Source organism: Lonchura striata, chromosome 4 (genome assembly GCF_050655825.1).
Source record: "Lonchura striata isolate lonStrDom1 chromosome 4, ASM5065582v1, whole genome shotgun sequence".
NCBI lineage: Eukaryota > Metazoa > Chordata > Aves > Passeriformes > Estrildidae > Lonchura > Lonchura striata.
Window position 1 is genome coordinate 25598456 of NC_140706.1, and position 22590 is coordinate 25621045.

The 22590-nt window shown below is 39.0% G+C and overlaps 1 protein-coding gene across 1 annotated transcript in view; it reads left to right on the forward strand.

The window, feature by feature from the left end:
- Positions 1-22590, forward strand: part of ATP10D (ATPase phospholipid transporting 10D (putative)) — a 53378-nt gene that overhangs the window by 14769 nt on the left and 16019 nt on the right. Inside the window, 16 exon segments of the mRNA XM_077782832.2 lie at positions 888-994; positions 1724-1855; positions 2694-2821; positions 2967-3219; positions 7996-8231; positions 8888-9076; positions 11133-11746; positions 11905-12013; positions 12857-12983; positions 14100-14284; positions 15407-15716; positions 16294-16370; positions 16906-17031; positions 17433-17633; positions 20238-20318; positions 20561-20665. Of these exon segments, the coding sequence (XP_077638958.2) occupies positions 888-994; positions 1724-1855; positions 2694-2821; positions 2967-3219; positions 7996-8231; positions 8888-9076; positions 11133-11746; positions 11905-12013; positions 12857-12983; positions 14100-14284; positions 15407-15716; positions 16294-16370; positions 16906-17031; positions 17433-17633; positions 20238-20318; positions 20561-20665 (2980 nt within the window).

Below are 22590 nucleotides of genomic sequence, written 5' to 3' on the forward strand. Positions count from 1 at the left end.
AAATCTACTCTTCATAACATATGGTATCTATAGTATTTGATCTGGACCATGGCCTGACTGCAAGCTGCTTTGCTTAAAATTGGAAATCAGAAGGACTGGCTCCTACTCTGATTTGTTTTGTGTAACCTTCAGTCAGTTGATCAAACTCCATTTGACCAGTGTGCCTATCTCTGTCTTTTCTTCTGTCTGGTTTTATGTTATGAGTTTCCTTCATGGTTAAGGTTGGAAGGGACCTTTAGGGACTAGATGGTCATTAAGGTCCCTTCCAACCCCAGCCATCCTATGATTTTGTGATACTTACATGTTTGTGGCTTTTGACAGATAATAGGAAAACAAAATACTGTTTTATGGGGTAACCTGTTTTCAAGTTTTGAGAGTTAGAATGTCTTTATTTTTCCCTTTGTACACTGACACATTAGATAGTTGAGAATAAAACTAAATATAAATCTTAGCCTCTGAGGAAGCACCTTGACAAAGAGTAGGCCTAGCTGCACTGGAAGTATACCTCTGGATTGATGATGCTCAGATTTTATATTCTTTTCAAATATTTTCTGATGCTGCTAATCCAAATAGGATATGGTTTCAGATTTCTATTATTTGTCTTGGATCCCTTTTCAGTAGTGTTGCATACTTCTCATATGCCAGATGACAAATGCTCAGCTTACAAATGCAAGAAAAAAATTGTAATGGAGTGCCCACATGCTCTGATTTTCAAGAATGATCTGCTTTCATGTTGCTCCATTCATTTGAAAAGTCCTATCAGACGTGTCAGGATGGCAGTCAGTGACTTGCATCTTCTTTGGGAAAGCTGTTCCTAATGGTTTTGCAAAGCCTGGTTGGTAATTGCTGGATTCCTACAGCTGACATGAGGTGCTTTTTTTTTACAGTGAGCATTCAAACATGGATCGAGTGGGTCTTAGCAAGGAAAACTTACTGCTCCGAGGATGCACAGTAAGAAACACAGAAGCTGTGGTAGGCATAGTGGTATATGCAGGTTAGTGAACTGCCCTGGCTTTCACAGTCTGCCTTGCAAACAAGATAGTTGTATGTCCTAAGAAACAATATTGTAAAAAGGGGAATTGGGAGAGTAAAAGCTTGAATCCAGCAGAAGGCAGCCTTAGCTAGAAATGTTAAGAATACATATCTGGGTTAAGTTTTTTTCTGTTTTCACAGTAAAAACTGATCCCTCTGATTATTCCTGGAAGGGCAGATCTGTTGTGTGTAAACAGGTCCTAATCCTCAGCTTGTTAGTTGCAGTGGTAAACTAAATTTTGAAATACATGTGGAAATGTATGACTTGCTTAGGACTTTTTTCTTAACCAAAACTGAAGCTAGTGCTGTTCTTCTAGTTCTGCTCTACAATTTGCAGAAAGGACAGAAGTTTTTACACTTATCAATATGATGTATACAGCCAAATAGTTCTAACACAAGTGTAGGGTTTTGTAGAAGAATGATGTTTTTTCTATAGGAAAGAATATTAGTGAATATAGTTAATGTAAGCTAATAAAAGTTAATGTATACAGGACAGATTTTGATTTAACTTGTTCAGTTTTCTTTAGGACGGAATTCATGTATTGTAGGAGAATATGATTTGCTCATATTTATAATGGCTGTTCAAATATTAGTTAATAGAAATATTCTGTTTCCCAAAGCTTTAGAATATAAAGCACTTGCAGTTGTGATACCTGTTATTAGAGAATTTCAATCTCCTTTTTGGTTGCAGGTCATGAAACCAAAGCTATGCTGAATAACAGCGGCCCTCATTATAAGCGCAGTAAATTGGAAAGAAAAGTGAACACTGATATTCTTTGGTGTGTTCTGCTTCTACTTTTGATGTGTTTAACTGGTGCAGTAGGTAAGTGAGAATCACTCAGATTCCTGCTATTTTCCTCTCTCAGCCTACAATGGTTAGTGTTTTATTTTGGGGCTGATTTTGTCAGTCTTCATCCATATGTAATTTCCTGAAAGTTGGGAGTTCTGTGAGGTTTAAGTTCATGTTGTCATGTTTGATCTGGAGTGTGGTTAAAAAGTGTGTTTCTGATGTGAGTCTTTGGGTCTAGAACCTGTTTCTCCATTCGATTTATCTTTTTTCTTGCTTACTGTTCTGCAAAACTCCTACTTTCTCTTAGGATTTTTCAGGTAACATGAGATGCATGTACACAGACCTAGAGTGACTGAAGCTGTACTGACTTGATATTTTAGGGATTTATTAAATTATTAACTTGACTAAATCTAAACAGACTGACTTTTCTGACAGATCATAAAGGTGTTTAAAATATGTTAAAAAATATTAAAATATGTTAAAAATATGTTTAATAAAACTTCTTCAGATTACACTTTAAAATTATGACATGATTATGTGTTCACTAGTAGACTAAAACCTGGACAAACAAGGATAACAAAATTAATTGCCAGAGGGCTTTTATGGAGGGGAAAAAACTGTTTGTGAAGTGTAGTTAATAATTCTTTGTTTCTGAGGTGTGCTGTATAGATGCTGTTGATAAAAGGCATGTAAGGTATTTCTTCATGTATGTATTGATCCTTGGGACTCCTGTTGGGAAAAAGCCCAAGATATAAAATTGTAGTTTAAAAGCTTAGAAAGAACTGCAGAGTATAAGAGCTAACACAGCAACCCTGAGCTGTGATACACTTTAAATGAAACTGATTGACTTTATCTTGTTCTTGTTTTCAAGGTCATGGAATTTGGTTAAGTAGGTATTCAGAAGTACTTTTTTTTAACATCCCTGGGCCAGATGGGAAATTGAGTCCTCCAACATTAGCAGGCTTCTATATGTTCTGGACAATGATCATTTTATTACAGGTAACTGGTGTGCTTTGAACATGGTCATATTCTAATCTCATTTGTACCCTTGAAGTGGCTCTTCTGCTTCGGTAGAGCTACTTCATGTTTGTAACTGACCAGAGACTTTGGTTTTATTTAATCCCTATATTTTTTATTTTGGTAGGTCTTGATCCCTGTTTCTCTCTATGTTTCTATTGAGATTGTCAAATTGGGACAAATTTATTTAATACAGAATGACATTGATTTTTACCATGAGAAAACAGACTCAACTATTCAGTGTCGAGCACTAAATATTGCTGAAGACCTTGGCCAGATTCAGTATATTTTCTCTGACAAGACTGGAACCCTCACTGAAAATAAGATGGTTTTTCGGAGATGCACCATTGCAGGACAGGAGTATTGCCATGAGGAAAATGGTAAGACACTAAACCTTTGTTCACCTGGATCATTTTTCCAACATATTTGATACCATGAACTAAATATTCTTTACTCATTGTGGAAGGAAGTCATGCTTACTTGGTTTTGTTTCTCACTATGGAATATTCAGAACCCAGAACACCGGAAAATTGCCTGTCTACTGTTTCGTCTCTTTTTTTTTTTTCTCTCCAGCTAGAGTGCCAATGCTTACCTAGCATTTCAAGCTTTAAACATTCTGTTGACTGTCCTAGCAGTGTACCACCTTTATGTAGTATATGTTAAGACTCCATTTTGACGTAGTTCTGCTCTTGAGGATATAGTAACCCAAATTAAATGCATGCTTAACAGTATTATTACATTATTTAAGTAATTTTAAGGTACAAGTTAGTCAGATGACTGTTGTACATAGCATTTGTTGTCTTACTTAGATCTTACACAGCTGCTTATTATTAGCCAAAGAGTCAAGAAGCAGTACTAATGATTAGTTGCTGTCATATTGTCTGAAAGTGTAGGATCTTTCCATATGTATTTCATGGGAATCAACTTGAAGTCTTCTGGGAGCTGGGAGAAGATACAGCTCCAGACATAAGAGAAAACTGGGCAGAGTGATGTGAATTACTTAATTAGCCATTCTGTTAATTATATAAAACCACAAAGTATTTATTATCATAACCACGTGTATGTACTAGTGTCTGCAGACATTTGCTCTTTTGCTAGTGAACAACGCAAATATTCCGTATGAGATCAAGGGTTAGGTGCTGATGATTGGTAGACATGTGAGGCACAGCTGTGTAGTAAACCCTTTTTGTGGTTTTGATAGGTTTGCTGCTAGATACAACTGCTCACTGCAAGCAAAAGGCACACTCTGCTGGCCACAGTATTGAATTGTTCAGGCCTTCTTTTGTTGTGTCACAAGACCAGATTTTACAGACAAATTTTACAGACAAATTTTACAGCCATTTCTGCACAAATATTTTTTTAATTGTTATGATGAGGGTTCCCAGATGCTTCTTTGTCTTTGTATGGGGAAAAATGACAACAGCAAAGTGAGAAAAAATGTTTAAGTTTTGAACTTGATGAATTAACAACTTAAATAAAAAGAACATATTTTCAAAGCATTTCCTAAATCAAGGAAAACTTCAGAAAAGAAACCAGAGTGGTGTGAGTGATGCAGCTGTGGTTGATTCAGATCTCAGTGTGCCATGGAAAGTATGCCTCCACATGATTCTGCTAATAGTTCATATAAAGTTATTTTACAAAATTATTAGTGTGTTGATTATGTACATAATTGCTTCCTCCTGTGGCCTGTCTTTTCCCTGGAGAGTAAACATGCATTTTTTCCTAACAAATTAGAAATCGTATGAACCCTGAAAATCAGTTTGAAAAACATTGGAGGTCTTGTTTTTTAGCCCTAGTTTATATTTGTTTACATGCATAGAGCTGCTGTTTGCAAAGCTCTTACTACATATGGTAGGAGTTGCAGTTTAACGTGGTCTTTTATATAGAAGCTTCCTCATCTGAACATTCATTTCTATGTTTGTATCTGCATTTCCCAGGGTAAAGGGATGCCTGTGATTCAGTGTAATCCTCTAAAGAGATGCCCCCAGGCAGTGTTCTGTCTAAAGTGAGGTGTGCTTCTTTGACCATTGCAGTAGAGCAGTGTGGTGTTGTAAGAGATGCCACATTTTACTTCAGACAGAGCATGCAGCTTCTCCACAGCCTGGAAGCAAAGCAGAATGGGCATGTGTTGTCCAAGCCTGCCTCTACAAACACATACTAAGTCATTGCTGCTGCTTTCTAGTAAAAGGTATCAGTGCCTCATGTGGGATTTTGTATTTGGTAGTTGTGGAGAGTCACAGTCTGTTATGTTTCCACTTACCTGTTTTTTAAAAGAGCTATGTTACTAATTTCATGTTGATATCAGGAAGATGGCCTGCCAAAGTGTATGTCCTGGTCTCTCTGTTTCATTGGACTCATCAGAATAGCAGGATGGGTGACAGGATTCTTTCATTTGTGTTGCAGAAAGAGAAGACAGTAGAAAATACAAGACTCACAAATTACATAATAAACCTATTTCCATCTCACTTAGAGCAACAGACCTGGGGACTGACATATGGATAGGTTTTCTGTTTGCATAAAACAGAATGATATCCCACTTTTCTCTTCTTTCCTGTGCAGTTGGTACCACCTTGTCACGATCCGCTTATAGCGGGGTGTCGTGATGGTTCGTTAGCCGATCCCAAAGTGCAAAAGACACTCAGCAGTTTAATCATAACAAATGCCACTCATTTTGTGAAGGGACCAAAACCACAGCAGGGAGGTACAAACTTAAGTTACTCAAAGCACACAGACTTCGCTGTGTCGCCCTTCACTTCCCTGGGTGGGTGAAGAGACAAAATCTGCCTGGGAGGCTCTGCTTAGTTTCTTCAAGTCGTCTCTTCCTTCCCAGACAGTCCAAACACACATTTAAAACAACAGTGTCCCGCCTTTTGCACTAAGAGATCTTTTGCAATTTCTGAAGACAGTGTGGGTGCTTTTTCACCTAGGCAATGTGCAGTCTGTGGGAAATCTGAATCTTACCCCTTGCTCTCCAGACCATGCTCAGTCTTTTGTACTGGCAGGCTAGGTGCGGCTGGCAAGAAACGTCCTTCCCCTGTTACAGACTACACAGAACCTGCACCCTTCTGCCTAGACAGAAATCCTGTCCGTGACGCCAATTTTAATGTCACGATCCGCTTATAGCGGGGTGTCGTGATGGTTCGTTAGCCGATCCCAAAGTGCAAAAGACAATCAGCAGTTTAATCACAACAAATGCACCTTTATTAAGGGCCAAAACAATAAATGTGATAGTGGGTTCAGAAAAGAAATAAAAAGGATAGAGAGAGAGAGAGAGAGAAGGGGGGATGGGAATAGCTACCAACACAGGCGGAGTCCTCACTGGTCCGGACGATGTGGATCCGTCTTGTTGTGTTGGGGAGAGTCTCCAAAGTTCTACCTATCCCAGGGGTCCAGTTATAGTCCACAGAGGGAAAAGGGGGGGAGCAGGCAGAACAATGAGAGTCTATTGAAATTGCTGTGGGGGAACAAGTGTATTTACAGAACATCATCTAGGCTGAACAAACACAATAAGGGATAAGTCCATTGAAGTTACTGGAGAAGAACAGGTCAGGTCATTCTCTCCCTTCGCCCACTGTTTGTGGTAGGAGTCTCAGTCTCAGTCCTTGGGGAGAGGGTTCTTGATCTCCATCTGTCATGGTGGTAGTGAGGCAGATGAGGGGTCTTCAGTGAGAGACCACCAGAGTCACCCCAACAGTTCATTTGGCTTAAAGGTGGAGAGTGAAGCAGGAATTGCAGTAGGCCACTCTGTGCTGGGTCCACGCTGGGTCTTCGCCAAGTCCTTGCCAACTCCTTGCCAAGTTCTTGCCGGTCCTCGTTGGGAACAGCACGTAACGGTACAGCGGCTACACCTGCACTGTTGCCTTCTCCAAGCCGGAACTGCAGAGGGGGAAGGGAAATCCTGCTCGTGGCAATCGGCAGGCAAATGAGTGAGGGTCTTCAGACGGCCTCTTACACACCTGAAATAAAGAAATAGGAAATTAGTGGTGTTGCTGAACATGTCTGCAATGTATGTTGAAGCTGGTTTTTTGCTAGTGTGCCATTGCTTGTATTCAGACTTCAATGAAATAAATAGGCAACACACAGCTTTCAGAACAGTTTTTCTATGATGTCTGTGGATTTTAGGCACTGAAGTGCTGGTGTATGTTCATAGAATGCTGTTGTCACAGTGAGAGGTAAAACTTGAAAGCTGAATAGTGTTCATAGTTCCATAGCTTTCCAGAGATTTCTACTTCTGGCATGTGGTCAAACACTCTCAGTACTCCAGTGCAAATACTTGGATATGTTCTTAATCAAGCACATGATAGCATAGGAGTGTTTCCATTTGCTACAGAGAATCTTTACGCCATTGATTTGTGGAGAAGAACAGAACTGCATTTACATCTCTGGCACAAAGGTGTTACACATGTCCAGACAAAGTTTCATTATTGAAACTTGCTTTTCAATTAAAAATTCTGAAAATGTGTGACATTTTGTGAGGACATGTCCAATAGAGTTTGAACGAGTTCCTGCTAGCAGCTGTATATATGAAACCCCTGACATACAATCCTGATCCATCATAACATAATACAGAGAAAACTCAGCAGAAGTCTGGTCCTGTTTTCTGGCCTAAAGCAGAATTGTTGCTATTATTCTTTATTAAATTATTTGTTTTATTTCTTCAGAACCTCCACAAAAGTTCTATTCACTGCTTTCTCAGGCATTCCATTCCGATATGTTCCTCACCTCTGACAAGGTTTGGTTGATACTTAGCCTGAGTCCATCTTGCCACAATACTGAGCCATTGTGTCTTCTGATAGCCACAGTGTTCACAGAAAACAGGCTATTTCCTATCTCCATGCAATTTCCATTTACTTGAACATGCATTTGACTCCCATCAATGTGCCCTTCTGGAGGCTGTGTAACTCCAGTTTATTTTACTGTATCTATATGACTCATGTTATGCAGAACTGGTCATTCTTGTTCCCTCTTCCGGATTCAATTCAGTAGAACGCTGCCCAAACAGGAGCACAGTGTAGTGGCTTGTGGCTTGTTAGAGGTTCAATTTTTCATAAATGGTGGATTATTCTTAACTATATAACTAATTCCTTACTTCAGGCAGTATTTTGGACATGTTTCTTTTTGCTCATGGAACAATAAATTTGTTTCCCTTTCCTTAGCAAAGAGATTGGAATCTTATCAAGAGATGGATTCTGAGGATAAGAATTCAGCTGATTGTCAGTGTGGCTCTTCAGTCCCTACATCAAAATGTCAGGAGAGCAACTGGAGAGCTGTGTGTGAACCTTTGAACAGAAAGTCTATGACACAGTTGTCTGGTAGTTTCTCTGCATTCAAAAGGCAAGAAGAAGCAGGTGATACTTCCAGCTCAGGACACATGGCTTTCAGTAGTTCCATTGTAAGTAGAACCTGTTTGGTTTGATGCTAAATCACTGAATTAACTCATGAGGGTATCTCTTTTTACTCCCATTTGATCAGATTGGTTGTCATTTAAGAAATCCTTTCTGTCTTCCACCAAAATCAGAGGTCTCATGATGGCTTGGTTGCATGCTATTTACAACTGACATTACAGACACATGTTGGTTCATGAAGGTGTATACTTTGACTCGTGCTGCTCTGCATCCATGATCACTTCAGGTGAAATTAGCAATTTAATAACAGTTTGGGTTTTTATTTTAAGAGGTTTCTGGCATTTTATTTTGTTTTTAATAGGAAATACCTATATGGTCAATACTTATTTGAGGTCATGTGAGGAAAAAACTCTGCTTCTGTACCTGAAGGTCTAAATACAATTTGTCATACTTAATCTCTTGTGAAGTGTCTAAGCCTGTGAACTAAGCCTTTAGTGTTTACCTCTTTGGACAGGAAGTTTGCCATTTTCAATGGTCTAGTACAAGGTAGTAAAGATGCCAGTGTTCCTCTGTTTCCTGGTATTACAACTCAGCACAGGAGGGAAGTTGTATGAGCTTCTACACTTTGATTGTCTGTAACTGATTTAACCTCCAGAGACTTAAGTTTATAACCTGATGGAAGCTTTTGTTCATTTCATAATAGGAAACAGATGTTGTACCAGACACACAGCTGCTGGAGAAGTTCAGTCAAATTTCTTTTCGTTCCTATCAACAATCAGAAGAAGCTAGCAGCAAGTCATCTTTGGAGGCAATGTATATCACGGACTTCTTTCTTGCTCTGGCAATCTGTAATACTGTTGTAGTCTCAGGTCCCAATCAGACACATCAGAAGGTAAGAAGGCCTTGCCTTTGGTTATTTGGCCATATTTGCAAGTAGCTGATTTCTTTTTGGTTCAGTTACAAAAAGAAAAATATAATTAACTGACATTTTAAGTATTATCCTTTTCAGCTCTGCATTTTCGTCCTGTCAGGAAGAAGGGAATTATTCTAAAACATGGAGTGTAATGAGCTATTAAATAAAATAATACTGATAAACTGACTTCAATCTTTTTGTTTCTGTTACCATTTGTAACTTTTACAAGACAAATTTGGAGATTAAAATGCAGTTGTAATTTTTTCCATATTCTAATTATGGGTTTTTTTAGATATGGGTATAACTTCTTGTAGTAATACATTCAGGTAGTAATTCTTGTATTACTACAAGTAATTCTTGTATTACTACAAGAATGTATTCTTGTAGTAATACATTCAGGTTACCTTGAATGGTAATAGGTTATTCTTGATTGAAAAATAAGAATAATTGCTGAAGATTCATAGAATATTGAAACTGAGAATGCTCTTACCTTTTCCCTGACTACTCAAATAGACATTCAGCAAAAGTACGGAAGATTAAGTTTTATGTATATTAGTCAGAAGAAAATTTGCTATGCAGTATGGCATAAAGTTGTCTCACCATGAATTAAAGTGTATTTGCTAGTCTGCCCTGGTTTTTAGTAGTTTGGAGTGACCACTTGTTGTTTTCAGTGCACACAACCTAACTTTTTTTTAAAAATAGTACTTTTTTAAAAAAATCTTTTGGGTTTTTTCATTGTGGGATTTTCATAATTCCATTTTTTTGCCAGTTTTGACTGTGTTGCAAGTTAATTCCCAAATTCAGCTTTGATTTCTTTCTTTCATTACATAGTGATTTACATTAATTGACTTTGTTTTTGGAAAAAAAAATAGTGACATGTGCAGAACTAGATTTTGGTGTCTATCTAGGTAGTAAACCTACAACCATAGCTGGAGACATTCATAAAACATCCTGTGGGGTATGAAGTACCTCCTATGTATAAATAAGCCTGGTGTTTTAGTGTGCTTCCAAGCATTCCCAGAAAGGTGTTTAGTAGGCAGCCTAAAGATCTATGTGTGGATGAGGCAGATGAGTTCATAGTCAATAGTTACCTATTCCTTAAATGGGATGGAGAATAACATACAGGTGAGAATTTTGGTTTTTTGAGAGTAATATGTGTGAATAACTTGCCAACAGGGTAGATCTCCAGGTCACTAGTAGGTTGATTGGGAGGAGCAATGTGGAAGGAGGTTTTCTGAGTTCATGATCAGGGAATAACAGGAAAGAACTCAAGGCAATGGGAAATTGCAATGTTGTCATAGGAAGAGGCAATGAAAGGACATTCCTTGTCTCTGTTTCCATGATGTTGAATGGAGACACATTACAGCTTGCTGGAACTGTGGAGGACTGAGCCACAGGTTGTCCCTGCCTTTTGCTTTTCAGTGGCAAAAGAGAACATGCTTCCCGCTAACTCATTCTTACGTCCTCACCAGCAGTGATAAAGGAATGTCAGCCTGCTATGCCTTATTTTTCTAAGATGTTACCTCCCTAGCTGTTCTGAGTAACAGAAAACCAGTTATTTTATAACACTGATCACAGGGGAACTGTCAGTTTAAAACACTAAAAACCATTGATCAGGTACTGTATGTTTAGCAGTTCTTGTAGCTAGTTAGTGTGAAGGGGTTGGTTTATTCTTCACAAGTATTTTGCTAATTCAGAACAAGGATTAAAGTGTTCAGTTCAATTTGCCAGAACTTCAAAAAGTTACCATGTCATACTTACTCTGTTCATTACTGAAAGTTCTGAAAAGAAGTATTGCATGGAGTCATGAATTAAACTTGAAGGATTTACACAGCTTATAGAGGCTATTTACTGTATTTATAAGGCTTCATGTTTACTTGAGCTGGCCATCTTTAATCCAAGCAGTCAAACCCATGGTAAACATTAAAACACTACTTTCATTATGAAACATTTCTACTTTGTAAGGTGTCCTTCCTTAATATAACAAAATAGGAAGAATTTAGCATAAATGCTTTCTCTAACTATTCTGTTCCAGGTGAGACTCTCTTCGCTGAGTAGAATGCCTGTTAAATCACTTGAGGAAATCAGGCAAATGTTCCAGAGATTTTCAGTCTGGAGACTAAGTTCTTCCCCACTTCCAAGTGTAAAGAAATCATCATCTGAAAGCCCCAATAGTTTTGTGAGAAAACTGTCTCTTTTTAGAATGAAACTGGCTTCACCTACTTTGGATGGAGCTGGTGAAAGGATTTCTGAACCTCACAATACTGACAGCCCAGAAAATTCTCAAGTGCCTGGAGAAATACATCTAGTGAATGTAGCTGCTGGTGGTGAACCCAACCATGCTGTGTCATCTATCAAATTATTTCCCATACCAAAACTAAGTTATGAAGCTGAGAGTCCAGATGAAGCTGCCTTGGTTCATGCTGCTAGGGCTTATAAATGTGTTCTACAGTCTAGGACTCCAGGTCAAGTAACTGTGGACTTTGCAGGTCTGGGGTCTTTAACATTTCAGCTTTTGCACATCCTGCCTTTTGATTCACTGCGGAAAAGGATGTCAGTGGTGGTTCGGCATCCAGTCTCCAACAAAGTGGTGGTGTACACAAAAGGCGCAGACTCAGTCATGATGGATTTGTTGAGAACTGCCTCTGAAGGTAGCTACAGAACTTTTAATTCTTTGCCCTTATCATTCTTTAATGATAAGTTTCAACATTTTACTACTTCAAGAATGTATTTAGACCTTCAAAATTTTCTGCTAAATTTAGCTGAAACATCCCTGTTTAATTTACTTTCTCTTCTTTTTGTGTGATGGTACATACTAACAATTCTGAAATTGAAGAGAACATTAAAGAGAGAACTCAGCAGCATTTGGATGATTATGCCAGAAGAGGACTACGCACTCTTTGTATTGCTAAGAAGGTATTTCTTTTAATATGTATTTTGGTGAATGTTTGCAGTCTGTGACCAGACTCAGTGGTATCACCAATGGAGCAAACATTTTTTTATCCCAATGTTCTTTTAGAAGGAATTTGTAAGAAAACCCAGATCAATTCCTGACATCTGTTAGATTGCCACTGTTGTCAGTTTAGGATGCCAAGCATCTTAACATCCTAATTTTAAAATGGGTATTGTCAAATAGCCAGATGTTTTTTAGGACTCATAAACACGTCTCCTTGTATGAATCTTACCCTGGGTAGACTTCAGACACAAAAAAGAGATTAGTTACACCTCTTTTACTGGGTTTCACAAACAGTTTCAATGTTACAAGCTGTGGATGCACAACTGAAGTGATGTTTTGAGATTCCAGTTTAAATTCAAAGCTGCTCAGAAGTAAAATTCCATAGGGATTGAAATGGGCGAGAAGCCTCTTGACAAAGCTTTATGCAAAGTGAAAGCGCAGGCTGTGTAGCTGTGCAACCATCGAACTGTACCCAGCTGTGCAGTGGTTTTGTGGCAGTAGCAGCACTGCAGCTGAGCAGCAGCAGGGACAGTGCACTGTGCCCATTGCCCTGCCTGCCTTCCATGTAAATGGAAATCTGTCAAGGAACACGCAGGGTGCAAATGAGTAGCCTGGCAAAGTAATCTAACACTCTGAACATTGTACTAAATCCTTGGACATCCTGGAGCATGTAAGCAATGCACTGCCATGGGCTGCACTTGTAGGTTCGGGATGTGGACAACAGAAGTAACCATGGGAACACTTTTGATGCACTGTTTAAAACCCAGCATAGATACATGCCTATGTTTTCCCTCTCTGTGTAGGTGATGAGTGATGCAGAATATGCAGAGTGGTTAAATCATCGTTTTTTAGCAGAAACCAGCATTGACAATAGGGAGGACCTGCTGCTTGAATCTGCCATGAGGCTTGAGACCAATCTAACTTTGCTTGGTAGGTAGAAAATATTCCCAGGTAACTGCCTATGATGTTCATAATTGGAATTTGCTTGCAGAAAGCTGTGCTTTGCTTACAATCTGTGTAACACAGAGCTTTTTACAGAATTTATCGTCACTCCTGAAGTTTGTACTAGTTACAAAGCACACTGAAGACAGATGGTGCTCTCCTGTCGTCAGTAAAAAATCTACTGTTTTGGGTTTTTTTTGTTTCTTTTATTGTTAATATTGTGTATTTTTCTATCTTCACTAGAGTTTTTAAATGTAATTATAACAAACACATGAAATGATAGTAACAAGTCACAGGCTTGCCTGTGCAAATATTCAGAGGTAACCCATTTCTGGGCACATTTTCTATCAGTGTTGCAGTCATGGCACAGCAGGTGTACTTGTGCTGTGTTCTCCTGTAATAACACGGAGAGAAGTCAGGCATGCTTCTGCCAGAACCGTTCCTCTGAAGGTCATTCAGCTGTGCAGAAATTAAACAAAAAAATGTTTGTTGTAGGTGTGTGAAAGGTAGACTGCAAGCAGCCTGGGATAATAATTTTAGAGAGCTTCCCAGCAAATAACATTTGGAAAACAAATGCAAAGCTCTGACTATAGTGGTAAAGGCAGCTCGTGCTAGAAGCTGAAGAGAGACAGATTCTGTTGTGTAAAGAGTGCTCCTTCTCTTATTTTGTGTCATATCTGCTTAGTGTAGGTGCCATAAACCTTGATAATAAAGAAATTATGGGATCACTGGCTTCAGTTTCTGGAGAGAAGCCAGAGCAGTGATGCAGAGTGATTCTTTTGTAAGGATATACAGGTACCCTTGGCCACTAAAGCCAACAGAGAGAAGTCAAGCTGCTTTGGAGACCTGCTGTCTTGCAGGGTCATATCTCTGGTGTGACACTAAGCAATATAGTTTGGCCCTAACATTAAATGGAAGTGAAAATATAGAGTTTAAACAACTTCATACTGCCAAGGTGCTTTCTTTCAGGAAATTACAAGCACATGGTAGCATGTTTGTTTTGGGATGTGGGTACAGAGAGAAAACCAGCTCGTCCTGTCACTCTTGAAGCATTTTGGTTTTGGAAATACAGCAGCACTAATATTTCTGCTTGACTAAATGAAGGTGCCACTGGCATTGAAGATCGCCTGCAGGAAGGTGTTCCAGACACAATTCAGGCTTTACGGAAAGCTGGAATAAAAATATGGATGTTGACAGGTGACAAGAGAGAGACAGCTGTCAACATTGCCTATGCTTGTAAACTGCTGGAACCAGAGGACAAAATCTTCACTCTAAAATCACAGAGTAGGGTGAGTAGAAAAGTAGATTTTCTTCTCTGCTGAAAAATTCAATAAGGTTAGTCCACAGGACAATACAGAAAAGCAAATGTTGCTTCCTTGGGAAATGAAAGAACATTTGCTTTTCTATATTGTTCTTCCTTGTGGGTAAAATATGAAATCCATTCTATGTATGTAACAGCTACATTATGTCCCTACATTATGATTAATTATTTTAATTGAATAAACTTCTTAATTTCTCTCTGTGGTAAGCTAAGGAGTTTACATGGTTTCAGGTTTAGAGACTTGTTCTAAGACCTTTAATTTTCCTTTTTTTACTTGCTTATATATGTCTTAAGAAATACAATTTGTATATGCCATAAAAGAATTAACTGTGGGGAAAATAAAGTGAAAAAAAGAAAGGATTTTTAGTCTAGTTGTGTTTGAGGAAAGCTTGGAGTTTGATTTGTGCCAGCATTTTCCTTTTACTCTGCTGGGAAATTAGTGTCTGTCTTGACAGTGAGAACTAAGCCTCTTTTGAATAAGTGCTCTTCCTCCCTCTAACTAGGCTTAGAAATAAAAAACAGGATTTGATACTGTTGCATTTCAAAGTAAAATGATGAGAAGATTTAAGAAGATATATTTTCTTCTATGTTGCATGTGCTTTACATATATTGATACCACAAACTTCTTATATTGATTCTGATAAGGTAAAACATTCCACAGGTCCAGTTCTTCAGTAATTCGTGGCAGATCACTTTTAATGTGTTATGAAGTGCACTTTTGGTTCTGCATGCCAGACAAAAGAAACACGGAGAGCAAAAGTTTTATCAAAGCTGTATATATTATGGAATCCTTAATGATTGCTTTTCCTGCTAGTCTGTAAAGGTTTTCTGGCTTGCATAGGTTTTTCTCTCTTCTCTAATACAATACCAAAGCAAATCTGCTGAAGCAAAGTTTATCATAGACACTTTCATTAACAACAGTCTACATCCTGTGTGATTTTAAAGGGGTATTCAACCTCATGTCTGAGCCTTTCAAAATAAATACTATACAAGCATTTGATTTTTTTCCCCATATGTATTTTATGAAGTGAAAAGGGAGGAAGAGTATAAACAATATTTCATAAGATGCTTTTCTTGTGTCTTTTATTAGGATGCCTGTGCCTTGGTAATGAGCAAAATTTTAGAAGACATCCAGAATAATACTTCTGTCAAAAAAAAACACAGTGAGAAACTTGGAAATGTCTCTGCAAGTCTCTCCACCCAAGCTCATGGGTTCAATTCAGGCCTGGTTATTGATGGAAGGACTTTAGAACATGTCCTTCATGACAGCCTACAGAATATTTTCTTGGAACTCACAGAAAAATGTCGGGCTGTAGTCTGTTGCCAAGCCACACCACTGGAGAAGAGTGTCCTGGTCAAATTGGTGCGAAGTAAGCTAAAGGCAATGACATTAGCTGTAGGTGAGTCTTGTGGTTATCCTCCTTTCTCTGAAAAGAAGTAAAAGCCAATTTCTTCTCTTGTATATTTTGCTAATGTCTGTCACAAAATTTATTTTATGAGCAAGATAATCCTTTGAATTGTAGCTGTCTCTGACAGGAGATGATGTTTGTCTTCTGAAGTAGTAAATTTAGTCCATAAACATACGTCAGTATAAAGCAATAAGAACAGCACCAGTCATACCGTTCTTATGTAACATGCAAAGCAGCAAGTGAAAGCATATTTCTTACTATCATAATCCCCAAAATTAGGAGGTAGAGGAGAGATGACTGGCTGTGATTTAAAGCACACACATTTTGTGGTGCAGCATGCCAACTAAATTCTGACGAAAGGAACATCTATTATCTCTTTGGAGAACATAGCTCAGTTCAGGCAGGTGTTCCACTTACTAATCCTGTTTTCCTTAGTGTTTTTCAGTGTTGGCCATAAAAACGTATTTCTCTGAACTCTCTGGTGTTTGATATTTGTCTTTTCCTGACACCTCCATAGCCATGTGATAGCCAGCAAAGCTAGTTTTGATTTTTCTTCTTTTCTCTGTAGGTGATGGTGCCAATGATGTCAGTATGATCCAGGTGGCTGACACTGGTGTGGGAATATCTGGCCAGGAAGGCATGCAGGTAGTGTATCCAAAGACACCTGCAAATGATTTGCAACTGATTTAAATCAGTTCAGAGTGTACTCTGGAGACCCAATAGCACCATAGTCAGTTCCCTTACATGGGCAAGACTTTGCAGCCTGAGCCTCACACCCAGGCTTCAGCATTCCACCAGGAGCAATCAGAAGCTGAATGCTGCACGTCAAGCTCCAAACAACAGTTTGCTGCCTGTCAGTGAGCTCCATATTACTTATGTCATGCAGGGAAATGAGCAGCCTAAGTGTCAGTGTCAGTGATTTCTGTGCAGTGATTTATTGTGTGGTAATAATGATGACAGCTATATTCCTGTTTGTGCTGTGTTGGACTGAGCTCTGTGTGTTAGTTTTAAAGTCTTGTATGGAAGGGGATACGTGAGGGAGGATAACCTGGCAAGTACTATGTATAAAAATCATAAAATAAGAACTTCCAACAGTGGGTAAGTTGCTTTGTTGGCAGTATCTGAAGCTTATTTTTAACAGTTTAGTTAAAGCATATCCTTTTATTCGTGTGTTTTGCAGGCTGTGATGGCAAGTGACTTTGCAATCTCACAGTTTAGACACCTCAGGAAGCTGCTGCTTGTCCATGGTCACTGGTGTTACACAAGACTTAGCAACATGGTGCTTTACTTCTTCTACAAGAATGTGGTATGTAACTGTCCCATTCTAGGATAATCACAGTTTAATATGTTTGAGCACCGAAAGGTTCAGTGAGGCCTTATTTTCTTTTTTCTCTTCCTATTGTGAATGGTTTCAAAATAGGAAAAAGTATGTGTCAAACAATTCAGTTTCCCATTTGCCTGCAGAGGCCAGAGGTTCTTATTCCTTTGACTAAATTTCCCACTCAAAGCCATTGTTTGACTTCATTAAACAGTGGGAGAGGGGCACTACTAATATGGTGGCAGCACGACTGTTTCAGCAAGTCATGTCTGTATTTGAAATGTTTCCACGGATTACTTTAACCAGACCTAAGACCTACCAATTTTCCTCTTGTTTTTAAAGCATTTGTCAATGGCTAAAATTTCATTATGTTGTCTTTGGCTTTTCAGACCTATGTGAATCTGCTGTTTTGGTACCAGTTTTTCTGTGGGTTTTCAGGCACATCAATGACTGACTACTGGATCTTGATTCTTTTCAATCTCCTTTTTACATCGGTGCCACCCATCATCTATGGTGTCTTGGACAAAGATATATCTGCAGAGATACTCATGGAACTACCACAGCTTTACACAATGAGCCAGAAATCTGTGGTAGGTTGCAGAGTGCTTGGCCTGAAGCAAATTGAAATGGTCAGCATTTAAGCCATTTCTGTCTTTTATGTTTCATCTCAGACAAACATTGTTTTAAATTGCTTTCTCTGTTAGGAAGTGTCTAGGCTTGTGCAATATGTGCACAAATATAAACCTGTTTTTAAAAAGATTTTTTAGGCTCTTTTCAGTAATAGACCCAATCTTATCAGATATTTGGATGATAAAAGAAATTAAGGACTTCAGGTAAAGCAGTGTACTAGACAAACATTGTTACCAGCATGTTTATTTCATTCATTATGTCAGCTGTCAACATGTTTCCTCAAACTGGGATTTGTTTGAGCAAGGGCACTTTATATACTGTATATTTTTTCTTTGTTATATAAAGGTCTCAACTGACAAAGAATCAGAGCAGATTAATTTCAAATAATCTTCAAAGAACTTTTGTTAGTGAGGGTACTTTTCACCTTACAGGTATGTTCTGAAATTTGCCTTCCTACTTGAAATCATATGTGGTCTATCAGCAAATTCTGTCCAAACATTTAGCACAGAAAACCAAAGGGAGTGGGGGAATAGGTTCTAAATCAAAATTATATAACTCGGTGGGATCTTTCTTGGCTTCTGCTTTGCTTAGCATGAATTATAGCATAATTTTAAATTTATAGTTTTAAAAATTTAATAATTAAAATAATATCTTTATTATAATAATTGAAGGCAGTGACGTACTGAGCCTGAGACAAAATAGGTACTAATAGTCCAGAGAGAGGAAATACTGACTACATGAGTCACCTAAAACCCAACATTTTCTTTAGGATCAGATCCTGCAATATCATTAGAAGGCATTTCTTTACCAAGAGAATGGTCATACACTGGAGCAGACTCTTAGAGGTATGGTCAGTGCGCCAAGACTGTCAGTGTTAAGGAGGAGCACAATGCCCTTAATACCATGCTAGAACTTTTGGTCAGCCCTGAAGTGGTCAGGCAGTTGGACCAGATAATCCCTTCCAACTGAAATGTTTTATTCTGTTCTATTCTACTCTATTCTAAGACATACTACTAAAAAAAAAGAGCTACAGCGTGTTGTGTAATAGTGTTGTCTCATTTATTATAACCTGGCAGAAGTTTAGGTCCAGTCTAGAAGGGAAAGAAGGTAATACAGTGAATGGACAAATTGTTTTGCTTGTTTGTGGACTTCTACATTTCTTTTTATATATGCTTAAATATTTTATGTTGCTTGATTTACAGTATTTTTGAAAAACAAAGTATTCTTTTGATACCAATCCAAACCTGTGTAGATTGGCTTGAGCAGTTCTGTGCTTCATCAGTCAAAGAATTTTGATTAAGTAAATGTTGTAAGGCCTCATTATTTGTTTTGATCTTCAGTATATGTACAATGCAGTGATCTGAGCTGAGATGAAGGTTTTGAAGCAACATAATTGGAATTACTACATTACATAATATATTTTCTTCTTTCCCTTTTTATTACCTTATCTTCTGTTAGTTTTTTTGTCTTTTGTCCATCCCATCATTCCTTGCTCTGTGGTTGGAGATACCATCATTTCCTCTCTTGCATGGAAGCAAATGGAAATAATTGCATGGACTTAAATACAGAATAGAAAAAAGAGAAATGCTTTAAAAGATGCAATAAGAGGCAATATCACAATATTGCACCATGACATCACAAGTATACAGCTTTGTATAAACCATAAAAAATAATGGAACAGTAAATGGGATTCATCTTCAGTAGTTTAAAGCACTTTCCTGAAAAGCAAATAAGTTTCCTACATCACCTTCAGACAGCAGTTCAGTTCTTAAAAGGGCTGAATGGCTCTTTGGAAAAACCCATCTCTCCACTAATCATAGAGGACATCCTGGATGATTGGACTTCTCACCTGTGTGTCTCACATCAGTGCCTGAAGGAATGGGATATAACTGAGCCAGAGCATAGGCAGCTGTGGTTTCCTAGGTGGTTGATCTCACAGCAGTGTGCTGCTCCTGAGGGAGGAAGTCTTAGTCCCTTCTCCCTTTTTTTCTTCCTGTTCCCTCTTCATCCATATAGTTAAACTGTTTTCCTAGTGCCAGCTCAGTTATGCCATCAGGACCTCACAGGGGCTGATTTAACTCACTGAAAAAGCAATGTGTTATTCCAGCAGAAAAGTGAGTTAATTTCTCACATCTGATGGGCTAAATTAGCTCACAGAGGAGTCCCATTCACACAGAGGAGTCAAACAGCACACATAACAAAAAGGGATGGAGATAGAAGAAGGTGGGACTTGGTATTCAGTGATGGTAAGCTGCAGGGTACTTTCCTGTCCATCAGCCCCCTCCCCTCCTTAGGACTCAGCTGAAGCTCTGGTACATCTGTTCTGATAGGAACAGCTGCAAGATTAGAGTTCCCAGTGCTGGCTGCTGATTTAAATACTAACAGATATATGTGTGGAGGGAGATCTTGAGATCTTTGTTCTAATAACTGTAACACAAAAGATGCCTTTTTCACTTGGAAACTAACCGGCATTACTTCTGCAGATAATCATTCCCCAGAGCCAAATTAATGCTGGTTAAGGATGCAGCAATTTGTTACAATGCAATTATGTTTTTCTCTTACAGGCTTACTTGCCTTCAGCTTTTTGGATAACCTTGCTGGATGCATTTTACCAAAGTCTCATTTGCTTTTTTGTGCCTTACTTTGTAAGTGCTGGCTACAAATTATATTTATACATTTTGACTTAATTAAAACCTAAGCAAATTAGAGAATAGAATGAAGTATTTGATTTTTACTTTCTTGTATATGAATGTATACTAAGATTATCATTGTAACAGAATTGAACTCTCTGTGTGCAAATATGTATGTTGTTGAAATTATTCATGCCACTTCATATTAGGACTATACATAAAGAATATTTGATGCTGACCACTGTCTTCCTTTACAGACTTACTGTGGCTCAGACATAGACATTTTTTCTTTTGGAAACCCCATAAACACAGCAGCACTCTTCATAATGTTGTTTCACCTCCTCATTGAGTGCAAGTCTGTGGTGAGTACTTTATTTCCCAAAGAGTATATTCCTTACAGAGTATACAGCTTTCAGTAAAATTAAAGGGAAGAGAGGTCTCCAAATGCAAAACAGAATAAGTGTAAAAGGGTCAAACCCTAAATACTGTATTTATGTGATCATGTGAGCTCGCCTAACTTATCTGTTATTGGAACCAATAGAAATAGGACTAAAATTAACAAAGCTTGGCCTCAGAATTGTTTTTAAATAGTAAAATTATCCTTCTTCCTTTTAAGGTAGGGTGGTTTGGGGGATGTTGGTTCAGTTTTGCAAATGGTGGAAATCCACCAGTGATCTGCTAAAACCTCCTTAGTTTGCAAAGTTTTGTCATGGTTTGACACTGGCACAATGCCAGTGCCCCCATAAAAATGTAATCTCTCCATTGAATGCTGTGAAGTGGAGTCGAGAACAGAGCAAAGCAGGCCCAAGCTTAATAACAGAAGAAAACGTTATTAAGCTACTACTATAAAATAAAAAAAGAAAGGAAAAATTTAAAAAAAAGCACACAAAGATCAAAATGAAAATCTTGCAAAGCATTCCTCCTCCCACCACCCAACTCCAACAAACCACAGCGAGACACAATCTGGACCCCAATCAGGTTTCCACCCTCCAAACAATCGATACTCAGTCCATTGAGGGAGACAGGAGTCTCTCCTGTGCCACAGACCCCCCAAGAAACACAGCTCCACATCCTGTGTTTCCATGTCACACATGGCACCGCCCGAAGAAAAGTTTGCCATGGTGACCCTTCTCCTTTCCATGCACAGTGCTCTCACCACCAATGCATGGATGGACAGACTGCTTTTAGGATTTTTCCTTTCAAGGATGTCCTGCTAAGAGGGGAGAAGACAACAGTTCAGTTTTTCATTTTTTGAGACCAGTCCCCCCCATTTCCCCATTTTTCCCCTGGGGCTGAGGGTCCAAGAACACAGATCTTCTTCTCTTCTCCTTCCTTTGAGGACAGGGGGCACCACCACAAACCCCCTAACTTTTTTCTCTGTTCACTCCACTTCTGTCTTTTCCCAACTGAAGCAGGTCTCTGGACTCACTGGCATCCTCCCAAAACACAGTCTCTCTTGGAGGAGAAGATTGGTTCAGTTTGTGGCCAACACGGAAAAGTCCAGCCAAAAGCCACTCCTTGTCCCCCTCCCATCTAGAATTCCTCCTTCTAACATCCCAGGGTCCAAGGTGTTCCTCTTCCTCTCTTTCAAACCGAGGAGGGGAAGGAAAAATTCACAAAGCTTTCATTTTTCAAGGAAGGGTTAAAAGTCCAAACTCCCAGGATGACTCGATGCCCAGACTCCTGCGGCTCCCATGAGGCTGGGCACCTTGCGGCCCCCTCCCCAGCTCCTCCTTCCCCGCGGTGAAATTGCTGACAAGACTGCTGCTGTCTCTTTCTCTCTCCCTCTCAGGAGAGAAACTCTGGCGGGGGGGGGGAACAGAGACATCCCAAATTTCTCCACCCTTCCATCTGCAGGGGCCAGCCCGGTTCCAGTCCCTCCACCCTTGGCCCACCTCAGTCAGGCCATGGGGCTTCCCCTCCCCACCCAGCCACGGCCAGGCTGGGGAGAGGCTGCACTGCGGCTGAGCAGAACCAAAGAGAGCGAGTTCCCCTGGGAATTCTGCTTTTAACCCCTCTGTGTTCTCAGAGGCTTGTCCACCTTCAACTGGTCAATATTCAAATTGACCTCTTCCTTCCAGAAAAATTCTTTTTCCGTGTCAAACCACGACAGTTTGCATCTCAAAGACAACAGTGTAAATTGCTGATTTTGAAAGCTTGGAATTGATGATCTTCTGTGTAGCCAGGATAAGCAGTTCAGAGGTGTATTTTAATGCCAGAACTGGAAAACCAATATGCTAAGAAACATTATTTCAGTTTTCAAATCTGCACAAGCTAAAGCACCTGC